At 40.3% G+C, this 13,670-nt stretch overlaps 1 protein-coding gene across 3 annotated transcripts; it reads left to right on the top strand.

The window, feature by feature from the left end:
- Positions 1-525: 525 nt before the first annotated feature.
- Positions 526-11,062, top strand: MSS51 (MSS51 mitochondrial translational activator). Of its 3 annotated transcripts, XM_075285415.1 has the most exons (8): positions 542-625; positions 4,082-4,283; positions 5,399-5,599; positions 5,714-5,869; positions 6,935-7,059; positions 7,299-7,862; positions 10,071-10,164; positions 10,352-11,062. In XM_075285415.1, exons 3-8 carry the CDS (start codon positions 5,418-5,420, stop codon positions 10,572-10,574), a joined length of 1,344 nt encoding a protein of 447 aa, XP_075141516.1. In that variant the 5' UTR covers positions 542-625; positions 4,082-4,283; positions 5,399-5,417; the 3' UTR covers positions 10,575-11,062. The 3 variants fall into 3 exon arrangements, with proteins under 3 accessions (XP_075141517.1, XP_075141516.1, XP_075141515.1); XM_075285416.1 differs by lacking the exon at positions 4,082-4,283 and having other exon boundaries at positions 526-625; XM_075285414.1 differs by lacking the exons at positions 542-625; positions 4,082-4,283 and adding an exon at positions 632-721.
- Positions 11,063-13,670: the final 2,608 nt, after the last annotated feature.

Below are 13,670 nucleotides of genomic sequence, written 5' to 3'. Positions count from 1 at the left end.
AATCAGTAATTTAGTATTATTATAGCGGAAATATAGAATTATCTATGATGGGAAAGGATGAAAAGCTCTAAAATAAACCTGAAATGTTCTACGTAATGGGGCTGTATCTAAACCTGTCATGTGTGATACTCAGTCAGTGTATCTAAGCCTGTTTGGTGAGCTGTGTATCTAAGCCTAGCACATCATACAGTGAAATGTAGCTGATCCTGAATTATAGGTGGAGAAATATCAGACATTCTGGATTATAAACTGTGACTTCTCTGATCTGGACCTTTCTGGTCTGTGATATTCCAGATTATAGTCAGCTCTCCATTAAGAATAAAGAGCAGATTGTCAGATCTTCTGGGTCACTGAACGATTGTGTGGTACCCGGTACTTAAAGGGTTAACCCCGTCCTGCGTAGACGCTTCCATTTTACCAACCTGTGTGGTAGACATGATAGATATTTATAGAGAGACAGGTTGTTAAAACATTTTGGCAGCTGTGACAGCCGCCCCAGGATCTATTCCCACTGATGTGCGGGGGGTGAGGGGTAGATGGACAGATCATAGTAGGGTCATCGTCCCATCCCAAGACCCAGAACCTTATAAGACATCGGCGGAGCAGCAGAGAGGACTGTGTGCAGGTAACTCCACCTGGAATGTGGCAGGAGCCTTGTCCTACCTCTGTCCCAGCACCCAGAAACCTGAGGATGGGGGAAGTTAGGGGTCTATTCCAAAATGTAAATTATAGAATTATTTATTCTTTGTATCTCTCCTATCTATCTATCTATCTATCTATCTATCTATCTATCTATCTATCTATCTCCTATCTATCTATCTATCTATCTATCTATCTCCTATCTATCTATCTATCTATCTATCTATCTATCTATCTATCTCCTATCTCTCTCTCTCTCTCTCTCTCTCTCTCTCTCTCTCTCTCTCTCTCTCCTATCTATTTTTCTTTCTCATATCTTCCTATCTCATATCTATCTGTTTATCTATCTAGAATTAGAACGTTCATAGGAAAGCCATGCAACCATATGTGGGTACTAAGCCACAGATCTCATCTATCTATCTCCTATCTATCTATCTATCTATCTATCTATCTATCTATCTATCTATCTATCTCATATCTATCTATCTATCTATCTATCTCATATCTATCTATCTATCTATCTATCTATCTATCTATCTATCTATCTATCTCATATCTATCTATCTATTTATCTATCTATCTGTCTGTCTGTCTATCTATCTATCTCATATTATCCCTATTTATCTATCTATCTCCTATCTATCTATCTATCTATCTATCTATCTATCTATCTGTCTATCTATCTCCTATTTATCTATCTATCTATCTATCTATCTATCTATCTATCTATCTATCTATCTATCTATCTATCTGTCTATGTATCTATCTATCTATCTATCTATCTATCTATCTGTCTATGTATCTATCTATTTATTTATCTATCTCCTATCTATCTATCTATCTATCTATCTATCTATCTGTCTATCTATCTCCTATTTATCTATCTATCTGTCTATCTCCTATTTATCTATCTATCTATCTATCTATCTGTCTATGTATCTATCTATCTATTTATTTATCTATCTCCTATCTATCTATCTATCTATCTATCTCATATCTATCTCGTATCTATCTATCTATCTATCTATCTATCTATCTATCTATCTATCTCCTATCTATCTATCTCCTATCTATCTATCTATCTATCTATCTCCTATCTATCTATCTATCTATCTATCTATCTATCTATCTCCTATCTCTCTATCTATCTATCTATCTATCTATCTATCTCATATCTATCTATTTATCTATCTATCTCCTATCTATCTATCTATCTATCTATCTCCTATCTATCTATCTATCTATCTATCTATCTATCTATCTATCTATCTATCTATCTATCTATCTCATATCTATCTATTTATCTATCTCTCCTATCTATCTATCTATCTATCTATCTATCTATCTATCTATCTCCTATCTATCTATCTATCTATCTATCTATCTCATATCCATCTATCTATCTCATATCTATCTATCTCATATCTATCTATCTATCTATCTATCTATCTATCTATCTATCTATCTCCTATCTATCTATCTATCTATCTATCTATCTATTTTATCTATCATGTAATTTAGTCGACTTACACAAATGTTCCTATTCAGCTACAGCAAGCAGAGATATTGAAAGTAGTGCTGTACCCACATAACATAAGGGAGTAGCTGCATTCCCCTCTCCTGTGCTACATTACTATGCAGTCAAGCCATTGAGAATCTGGAAAAGCTGATCAAAGGCTGATCCCCCTCCATAAATCCTCTGTCTGTGTAACCTTAGTTCGGATGGTGGTATGTAAATATATATTTAGCACATGCAATGGATAGGTCAGACATACATAAACGGGATGGGTGGGGGGGCTATGCAGAGAAGTGACACCGGTAGTATCAGCAAACTTTTTGGCTGAGACCCCAAGAATCTACACAGCTATAAAAATGTTATGTCATGGCCTTGTACAGAGGGCGGTGGGGCCCAACTCCTAGTAACTGTATCAACTGTCTAAAAATGCTGGTGGAGTAGACTATATTGTAAAGAACAGAGAACCATGCTAGTCCAACATCCTAGAGATCAGTGTCCTGATATGTGTGTATTAGGAGGAGAGAACAGTGTCCTGATATCTGTGTATTAGGATGAGGGGAGAGGACAGTGTCCTGATATCTGTGTATTAGGAGGAGAGAACAGTGTCCTGATATCTGTGTATTAGGATGAGGGGAGAGGACAGTGTCCTGATATCTGTGTATTAGGAGGAGAGAACAGTGTCCTGATATCTGTGTATTAGGAGGAGGGGAGAGGACAGTGACCTGATATCTGTGTATTAGGAGGAGAGGACAGTGACCTGATATCTGTGTATTAGGAGGAGAGGAAAGGACAGTGACCTGATATCTGTGTATTAGGAGAAGAGGAGAGGACAGTGACCTGATATCTGTGTATTAGGAGGGGGAGAGGACAGTGACCTGATATCTGTGTATTAGGAAGAAGGGAGAGGACAGTGTCCTGATATCTGTGTATTAGGAGGAGAGGAGAGGACAGTGACCTGATATCTGTGTATTAGGAGAAGAGGAGAGGACAGTGACCTGATATCTGTGTATTAGGAGAAGAGGAGAGGACAGTGACCTGATATCTGTGTATTAGGAGGGGGAGAGGACAGTGTCCTGATATCTGTGTATTAGGAAGAAGGGAGAGGACAGTGTCCTGATATCTGTGTATTAGGAGGAGAGGACAGTGACCTGATATCTGTGTATTAGGAGGGGGAGAGGACAGTGACCTGATATCTGTGTATTAGGAGGGGGAGGACAGTGACCTGATATCTGTGTATTAGGAGGAGAGGACAGTGTCCTGATATCTGTGTATTAGGAAGAGGGGAGAGGACAGTGTCCTGATATCTGTGTATTAGGAGGAGGGGAGAGGACAGTGACCTGATATCTGTCTATTAGGAGGAGGAGGGGAGAGGACAGTGTCCTGATATCTGTGTATTAGGAAGAAGGGAGAGGACAGTGTCCTGATATCTGTGTATTAGGAGGAGGAGGGGAGAGGACAGTGTCCTGATATCTGTGTATTAGGAAGAAGAGAGAGGACAGTGTCCTGATATCTGTGTATTAGGAAGAAGGGAGAGGACAGTGTCCTGATATCTGTGTATTAGGAGGAGAGGAGAGAACAGTGTCCTGATATCTGTGTATTAGGAGGAGGGGGACAGGACAGTGTCCTGATATCTGTGTATTAGGAGGGGGAGAGGACAGTGACCTGATATCTGTGTATTAGGAGGGGGAGGTCAGTGTCCTGATATCTTTATATTAGGAGGAGGGGGAGGTCATTGTCAGTAGATGGATCAGTACTCTACACATTGTTTGTATTCAGACTTGCCTGCAATTGCTGTTACTAATGACTGTCTATTAGTGGTCAGGGGGCGCTCTGTGTATTTTAGGATTAGTGTCCTGTATCATGATGTAAGTGACAATGCGTTAGATGCTAAAAGGTCAGTCTTTGGTGTTGACCCCCATTTTGCAGCTCCTGGTGTCAGTCACGTTTACCAACTCCTCTAGAGAGAGATTCCTGGACAATGTGAACAGTGTCTAATAATAGGGCAGACACGTCCTGGTGCCCGGCTGTAATCATGAGTGATGGGTGTCGAGTGTCCATGATGTGTGTGTCTAGCCAATGACATCTGCACAACTCATCTGTAGCATGTCAATAAAAACATTGAGGCAAGGTAAATTGGGGCTATTATAATCTCCATATAAGTAGAGGTAAGTGTTCTTATGATCACCATATAAGTAGAGGTAAGTTTTTTTATGGTCTCTATATAAGAAGAGGTAAGTGTTTTTATGATCTCTCTATATAAGAAGAGATAGGTGTTGTTATTCTCTTCATATAAGAAGAGGTAGTTGTGGTTATAGTCTCTATAAATAGAGGTAGATGTTGTTATAGCCTCTTTATATAGGGAGAGGTAAGTTTTCTTATGGTCTCTGTATATAAGAAGAGGTAGGTATCCTAATGGTTCATGTGTATAAGAAGAGGTAGGTGTTCTTATATTCTATGTACATAAGAAGAGTTAGGTGTTCATATAGTCTCTCTATATAAGAAGAGGTAGGTTTTCTTATGGTCTCTGTCGAAGAAAACGTAGGTGCTCTTAGAGTCTCTATGTAAGAAGATGTATGGTCTCTGCATAAGAAGTATGTGTTCTTATAATCTCTGTATAAGAAGAAGTCTATAATCCCAGTATATGAAGAGGTAACTATTCTAATGATCTGTATATAAGAAGAGGTAGTTGCTCATATGGTATCTGTATAAGAAGAGGTAGATGTTCTTATCGCTTATGTATAAAAGAAGAGGTGGGTGTTCTTATGGTCTCTGTATCTAAGAAGAAGTGAGTGTTTTTATAATCTCTGTATAAAATGAAGTAGATGTTCTTAGAATCTTTGTATCAGAAGGTGTTCTTATGATCTCCATATAGGAAAAGGTAGGTGTTCTTATAGTCTCTCTATATAAGAAGAAGTAAGTGTTCTTATGATCTCTGTCTAATAAAATGTAGGTGCTCTTAGAGTCTGTGTATAAGTAGAGGTAGGTATTCTTATGGTTTCTGTATAAGAGGAGGTAGGTTCTGTTATGTTCTCTGTATAATAAGAGGTAGGTGTTCTTATGGTCTCTGTATAGAAGAAGAAGTAGGTGCTCTTGGGGTCTCTATATAAGGAGAGGTAGATGTTCTTATGGTCTCTTTATAGAAGAAGAGGTAGGTGTTCTTATGGTTTCCATATAAGAAGTACCGTAGGTGTTGTAACTATCTTAAGGAATCCTGAAGATGAATAACCTTTTTATTTCCTTCAGGCATCCACACCTGGTTACAATGTCTCAGAAGAAAGGCTCTTCTAAGAGGAAAGCTTCCAAGGAGAAGAGTGTGGCACCCTCTGTGGCAGTCAACAGCTACTACACTGACTCCCTTGGGTTTATGGCCATGGACAGCAACGTCCCGGGCCTGTCCAACGTCATCCTCCAGAAGCTGAACATGAAGAGCTTCGCTGAGTACAGGTGCTTGTATCTCCTTCATCTACCACCCTCTACTAAGTCATGCCATGTCAATGTGTTTCTGTCCTGACCTCTCCCCGGTCTTTAGTGGTCATCCGTCCTTTCTTCTCTGGCCAGGTCTGCGGTCGAAGGCAACAGTCTTGCCACAAACTTTGGCATTCGGACATATGCTGAGATGTTTCAGAAGATGGAGGATACCTACAAGTTCTGTGCACAGTGCAAAAAGCTCCCATCTCGACTTCCTGATCCCCGTGCCTTGAGACGCTGTAAAAGGTAATATGACATTGGGAAGAAGATGTCCTCCCCATCCTTGGACACCTAGAAAAGATTGTAACACCATTATAATCATGAGACCCAAAAACAGAAATCTAGGGACCTGGTACAGACATCCACCTTAGCCATGTGCAGAAGAAGGCCTCAGATCCATAGTGGAAATCTAAGCATTCCTACCCGTCCTCATGTGCCCTCTAGGCCAGTGTGATGTCATGGCAGCGCCTGTTATTGTGACTCGGGCAGTGTGTGGTCCCTAATCTCCTCTAATCTCTTGGAGATTACCAGCGAATTGTCAGCGCTATATATATGACCAGGAATCTCATACTTGGGATCTCCATAGTAATTCCCTTGTAACCTTCTACATGAAGGATTTAGGATATTGGCTAGAGTAGGGCCTCAGAGAGACAGCAGCACGGAGCTGGGACTGCATAACAATTATGTATTCAAAAACATCTTACTATTGCCCCGGGCAATCAAGAAATTCAGGTTAAGGGCACTTACCTAAAAAATTGCAAGCTGATTGGTTAATTTTTTTGACAATTTTGTCCATGAAGAGATGTAGATGTGGAAACATCTACAATGTGAGCCATCTTAGCCCAACGCCCAGGAATACCCCCCAAAATGGCCTGGCAATGCTTCTTGCACCCCCTTTTGAGGTTCGGTTTACAGGAGGGTGTTGCAGAAAAATGGTCTGTTGGCATGTATGGCTAGATAAAGTCACAGATCTGTGTGGAGAACAGGTTTAATACCTCACTCTCATGAGATTGTAGGCCCAAAGTCTGAGGTCAGTGAGATTCTGGTGGCCACGTGTCCTCTTCTGTCTTGGTCAGGTGTGACTTTCATGGATCCAATCCACCATCTACAGCCATGCACCTATATACACCCCCGTAGTTATGGATGTAGATGGTGATATTTATCATATCATGGACTTCCAATGAAGGACAGGGCTTCACACTCTGGATCTTGACCACTCAAAATGTTTTGGATACATTTTCTTTATTAAGGTACCCATAAAATATTTTTCACAAAGATCTCATGCTTCCTCCATCTGTTACGTCCTCCTAGGTGTCAGAACATTTACTATTGTTCTTCAGACTGTCAAAGAGAGAACTGGCCGGTGCATAAGAAGTTCTGCAGGAAACTGAAGGTGGCTGCCATTGACAGGCTTGTTGAGTGGCTGATATTTACAGGTAGTCATAGAATAAAACTTGTCCCGGCTTATCCCTTCGTACAGAGCATTTTTGGTACCTTTACTATCTTGACATTACACGTGAACTATATTGATGGTCGTATGTGTTGTCATGTGGGCATCGTGGACCAACCTAGATCTCTCCAGCATGACATGACAACCTAGGAGTTGTCATTTCCCAACAGGTTGGTCAACGCTATTTTAGACCATTTGTTGACCATCTTGAACATTTTCCCGCAGGTGACATCCCCTTTCCCACTCTTCCTTGGACTAAGCCCATCTCAGATATAAAGACGTGGGAGGACTGGTTTTCTATACAGGAAAATTTGGAGGCAAAACTGGATGCCATCATGGTTGGACGCTACATGGGAATCCTTTGGTCCAATGCCGGAAAACCAAAACCAGAAAACAATGAAATCCGAGAGTCCATCAAACGTTTGGTCACTGACTTCTTCACCAGGCCCATGACCATTGGCTTTGCTATAAACACCTTTCGTGTTGACCCTTACAGTGGACCAGTCACTGTCCATGTGGTTGGGGCTTCTCACATAGAAACCTTAAACATCAGAGCCACGGATTACGATGAGCTTGCCAAGATGTTTCCTGGAAACCAGGGTCTGGAAGTCGTCATGATTGGGCCTGAGGTGGTGGACGGTCCAGTGATGAGGCCTCCATTAACTGCATATGGACCACGTGGTAGGGTGTACGTGAGCGGTTATAAGAGCCTATATCATGTCTTCTGGGAAACCCTGGTGGAGAATCAAAGAGCAGCGAGACCTGATCTGGTGGTGGGATTCCATCCAGGTATTTATTACGTCAGGCTCTTCCATCTGTTGGTTCAGTCACTTGATCCTTAACAACCGAAATCTATTTTTTTTCTTTTGCCATACTAGGTATTCCTGAGCCCCCCCCAAACTGGAATCCAGTATACGTGTGATCCATAGTTAGCTCAGACATAGTATTCTAAGAACCTGACAGGGATGATGTTCTCAGGCGAGATGGCAGGCTGGGTGGCCACCGATCCCTGAGCCCAGATTGTAAAGAATCCTATGTATTTACAGCCCCTGTAGACAAGTAGATGAGAACCTCATGTTAAGTTTGTTGATCTGACCCCTCCCTCCAGGAACGGTAGCCTTACACCATGGAGCAGGTTCATAGTTTCCGTGAGCTGGACAGCAGCAATAATCTACCAGAGACATCCGGGGACAGCTGGGGAGAGCTCAAGAACAGGCGGGTGCAGTAAAGGGCTCATTGATGCATCATTTCAGTCATTAGTATAAGAGGGAATCTGACAATACTGAGTAACATAAACCCATTAGGTGTAGTCTTCATACCATAGGCACCCACCTCTAGGGCTACTGGGTTAAAGAAACTTAAAGGGATTCTACCATTAAAACTTTTGTGGATAAGACGTCGGAATAGCCTTTAGAAAGGCTATTCGTCTCTTACCTTTAGACGTGGTCTCCGCTGCGCCGTTCCTCAGAAATACCGGTTTTTACCGGTATGCAAATGAGTTCTCTCATAGCGATGGGGGCGGGCCCCAGCGCTCAAACAGCAATGAGGGCGTCCCCACCGCTGCCAGAGAAGTGTCTCCAAGCGCCGCCTCCTTCTTCGTCCGACGCGTCATGTTCAATGTCTTCTTCCGGCGCAGGCTCGTAACCTAGTAGAGCAGAGCAGACTGCGCAGGTGCACAGGCCACGGGAAAATGGCCGCTAACAATACTGTGCAAGCGGCCATTTTCCCGTGTCCTGTGCGCCTGCGCAGTCTGCTCTGCTAGAAGTTAGGAGCCTGCGCTGGAAGACATTGAAAATGACACGGCGGACAAAGAAGGAGGCGGCACTTGGAGACATTTCTCTGGTAGCGGTGGAGACGCCCTCATCGCTGCGGGAGAACTCATTTGCATACCGGTAAAAACCAGTATTTCTAAGGAACGGCGCAGCGGAGATCACGTCTAAAGGTAAGAGACGAATAGCCTTTCTAAAGACTATTCCGAGGTCTTATCCACAAAAAAAATGTTTTAAGGGTAGAATCCCTTTAAAGGGATTTTCCATTTTTATATAAATTATTTATATTCTTTGTATAATAAAGTTTTGCAGCTTTTTAAATATACTTTATTTTCAATTTTTTGCACTTTTCAGTAAGTGGACACCTTGGATCTCCTTCATCAGAACTAAAGGGAAGAAGACTGACCTTGCTGCCCGTAGACAACCAATCACAGCGCAGCTTTCATTTCTCCAGAGCAGTTTAATAAATGAAAGCTGATCTCTGATTGGTTGCTATGGACAACAAGGACACTTTTGATAAATGAGGCCTAGTATTTACATCCAGAGGCCATGTCCCCTTTTCCTATCTTCCCACGCGTACTCATGTGCCCTCATGACATCTTGTCATTGCCAGCATGTAGTCCCTAATCTCCTCCAATCTCCTGGAGATTACCAGGGAATTGTCGGCCATTCCTATAAATGATCAGGAATTTCACGCTCAGGATCTCCATAATAATTTCCCCTGTAACCCGCCGTGAGATTATCCGCTACGTTCACCGGTTTATGACATTGACAAGAGCGCATATGGGAACCAATCAGATCGTGATTTCTGTCATGGAGACCATGTGTAAAGCCAAACCACCATTGACATCAGTGTTCACACACACGCCAGTTAGGGTGCAGATTGGGATGCGGAAAGTGATTTTTCTCATCTTATTTGCCAATATTTTTTGCCGCGTATTCAGGTTGCCATATCCCAATTTTATGAAAGCCCCATCGTTTTTGGGCCTGTAAAGTACCCCTCTTTGTGATGTGGACACGAAATATGCCAGCCCAAACCGTTTTTGTGATGAGACTGGTACACAGCGCCCATGTCACGTATAATATGACCGGTCTACCGGGCCTGGGGAGATTCGCCCACTCTTCTGGGACGCCAGGAGGTCACCCCTTTTTTCTGGGAGCTTCTCGGACATTTTGGGAGTGTGATTGATCCTTTGTAGATCCTTTAATCTGTCTCCTCCTCTACCAGGTTTTCATGCCTCGCAGGGTCTCGCCGAGGGCTGGCTACCAACTCTGCTGCTCCTGCGCGACTACAACATCCCTGTGCTGTTCACTATGTACAGGTGGGTAACAGTTCTCGCATCTCACATGGTGAGCTCTAGCTTGTCGTTCTCTTGCTGTTGCCAAACTACAACTCCCAACATATCCGACAAGGCAATCAGGGCATGCTGGGAGTTGTAGTTTTGCAGCAAGTAGAAAGACAACAATTGGTGATCCCTAATCTGTCCAATGTCCTTGCTGTCTCTGCAGTGAGCAGGAGTTGAAGTATTCCCTGCAGATTCTCGCCGAGCTGGACACTCGAATCCTGGACTCTGGACCCTTCCCCTTCTGTTCCCAGAAACCAGAGCAGGTCCAGTCAGATCCCAACAAGCCCCCCGTGAGCAGCAACGCCTACTACCTGCTCTTCAGAGGGGCAACATGGACTGATTCTGATACCAACATGGGGGAGCTGGAGGAAGATGACTTGGACTGAGCGAGCGTCTCTTCAGATGGGACAGAGTAGCAGATGTTAATAAGCAGAATAGTCATCAGTATGTAAGACATTAGTAGCTTGTATTAAAAGTAGGTGCAAACAGCTGCTCATAGCTCAGCTTCCTGGGCCCGACTGAGTGTAACTTAATACGTGTGAGGATGAATGTTGTTGATCACACTGGCTATGGGAGTCTGGAAATCCCTATTGTCTACTCCTTTGACATTACAATATGTTATTGCTAATATTTCTATGTATGTCTATATGTGATTTGTTATAATAAATCAGAAGGCATCCAGTCTGGTCTATGGATGCGGGAATTTAGTGAAGTACCCGAAATGACCACTGGATGGAGCCATATATTAGGATTTAATTTGTCAGTGCAAAGTAGCTCATGTGGAGCAAGTAGCTTACACTTCTGTGGTCACATGACCTCCGGACGGATTCACTCACAGCTCTATGGTGAGCAATAAATGTATGTTTTCTTTCTAGTGGTGGTATATATATATATAAACTCATACATGGTATATATAAACTCATGCATAGTATACAGTATTATAGTAGTTATATTCTTGTATATAGATCAATATTACAGTAGTTATATTCTTGTACATAGGAGCAGTATTATAGTAGTTATATTCTTGTACATAGGAGCAGTATTACAGTACTTATATTCTTGTACATAGGAGTAGTATTATAGTAGTTATATTCTTGTACATAGGAGCGGTATTATAGTAGTTATATTCTTGTACATAGGGGGCAGTATTCTAGTAGTTATATTCTTGTACATAGGAGTAGTATTATAGTAGTTATATTCTTGTACATAGGAGGTAGTATTATAGTAGTTATATTCTTGTACATAGGAGCGGTATTCTAGTAGTTATATTCTTGTACATAGGAGGCAGTATTATAGTAGTTATATTCTTGTACATAGGAGCAGTATTATAGTAGTTATATTCTTGTACATAGGAGCAGTATTACAGTACTTATATTCTTGTACATAGGAGTAGTATTATAGTAGTTATATTCTTGTACATAGGAGCGGTATTATAGTAGTTATATTCTTGTACATAGGAGTAGTATTATAGTAGTTATATTCTTGTACATAGGGGGCAGTATTATAGTAGTTATATTCTTGTACATAGGAGTAGTATTATAGTAGTTATATTCTTGTACATAGGGGTAGTATTATAGTAGTTATATTCTTGTACATAGGAGTAGTATTATAGTAGTTATATTCTTGTACATAGGGGGCAGTATTATAGTAGTTATATTCTTGTACATAGGAGTAGTATTATAGTAGTTATATTCTTGTACATAGGAGCAGTATTATAGTAGTTATATTCTTGTACATAGGAGCAGTATTATAGTAGTTATATTCTTGTACATGGGGGCAGTATTATAGTAGTTATATTCTTGTACATAGGAGGCAGTATTATAGTAGTTATATTCTTGTACATAGGAGCAGTATTATAGTAGTTATATTCTTGTACATATGAGCAGTAGTATAGTAGTTATATTCTTGTACGTAGGAGCAGTATTATAGTAGTTATATTCTTGTACATAGGAGTAGTATTATAGTAGTTATATTCTTGTACGTAGGAGTAGTATTATAGTAGTTATATTCTTGTACATAGGAGCAGTATTATAGTAGTTATATTCTTGTACGTAGGAGTAGTATTATAGTAGTTATATTCTTGTACATAGGAGCAGTATTATAGTAGTTATATTCTTGTACATAGGAGCAGTATTATAGTAGTTATATTCATGTACATAGGAGCAGTATTACAGTAGTTATATTCTTGTACATAGCAGCAGTATTATAGTAGTTATATTCTTGTACATAGGGGGCAGTATTATAGTAGTTATATTCTTGTACATAGGAGCAGTATTATAGTAGTTATATTCTTGTACATAGGAGCAGTATTATAGTAGTTATATTCTTGTACATAGGAGCAGTATTATAGTAGTTATATTCTTGTACATAGGAGTAGTATTATAGTAGTTATATTCTTGTACATAGGAGCAGTATTATAGTAGTTATATTCTTGTACATAGGTGGCAGTATTATAGTAGTTATATTCTTGTACATAGGAGTAGTATTATAGTAGTTATATTCTTGTACATAGGAGCAGTATTATAGTAGTTATATTCTTGTACATAGGAGCAGTATTATAGTAGCTATATTCTTGTACATAGGAGCAGTATTATAGTAGTTATATTCTTGTACATAGGGGCAGTATTATAGTAGTTATATTCTTGTACATAGGAGCAGTATTATAGTAGTTATATTCTTGTACATAGGGGCAGTATTATAGTAGTTATATTCTTGTACATAGGAGCAGTATTATAGTAGTTATATTCTTGTACATAGGGGCAGTATTATAGTAGTTATATTCTTGTACATAGGGGTAGTATTATAGTAGTTATATTCTTGTACATAGGGGCAGTATTATAGTAGTTATATTCTTGTACATAGGGGTAGTATTATAGTAGTTATATTCTTGTACATAGGGGGCAGTATTATAGTAGTTATATTCTTGTACATAGGAGTAGTATTATAGTATATTCTTGTATATAAGAGACAGTATTATAGTAGTTATATTTTATGTAAGGTGCAGTCTTGTATAACACAAGTCTCGCCTGCAGCCATAACGCCATCTCACTGACAATCTCATAAACATCTTCCTTCTGTGAATTACAGATAATTCAGGTTCTTGGAAATCTCTTTTCCTTCATGACATGTGATTTAGGTCACCATCATATACTTGTGTGAAAGCCTCTCTATAACTGTTTGCTATGGCTATGCTTAGGCTTAAACTCCCATTTTCTCTTTTTCTTTCCTTACTATTGTGTCTGTGGGTGTTCAGTGACCATTTTAGGTATATACTTTATCTTATCAAACTCCTTTTTATTATAAAACAGGTTGTTATATTCTTCTTAGCAACCCTGTAACGGAGTCGTTACTACGGAAAGTCGGTATCCATTTGTCTTGTATATATTAGGAGCTGAAGCATTTACTAAAAGGGGGTGGTCACTGCACATGGCTATATCTCCAGTTTTATATCACTTAGAAAAATGGTTCTGGTATTATAAGAA

Source organism: Leptodactylus fuscus, chromosome 8 (genome assembly GCF_031893055.1).
Source record: "Leptodactylus fuscus isolate aLepFus1 chromosome 8, aLepFus1.hap2, whole genome shotgun sequence".
NCBI lineage: Eukaryota > Metazoa > Chordata > Amphibia > Anura > Leptodactylidae > Leptodactylus > Leptodactylus fuscus.
This window is presented reverse-complemented; position numbering and strand designations above follow the sequence as displayed.

Excerpts from the sequence above, each read along its gene's own strand:
- MSS51 (XM_075285414.1), top strand. Across the intron at positions 7,863-10,070 it reads GGTGGTGGGATTCCATCCAG|GTTTTCATGCCTCGCAGGGT; the intron begins GTATTTATTACG and ends CTCCTCTACCAG. Across the intron at positions 10,165-10,351 it reads GTGCTGTTCACTATGTACAG|TGAGCAGGAGTTGAAGTATT; the intron begins GTGGGTAACAGT and ends CTGTCTCTGCAG.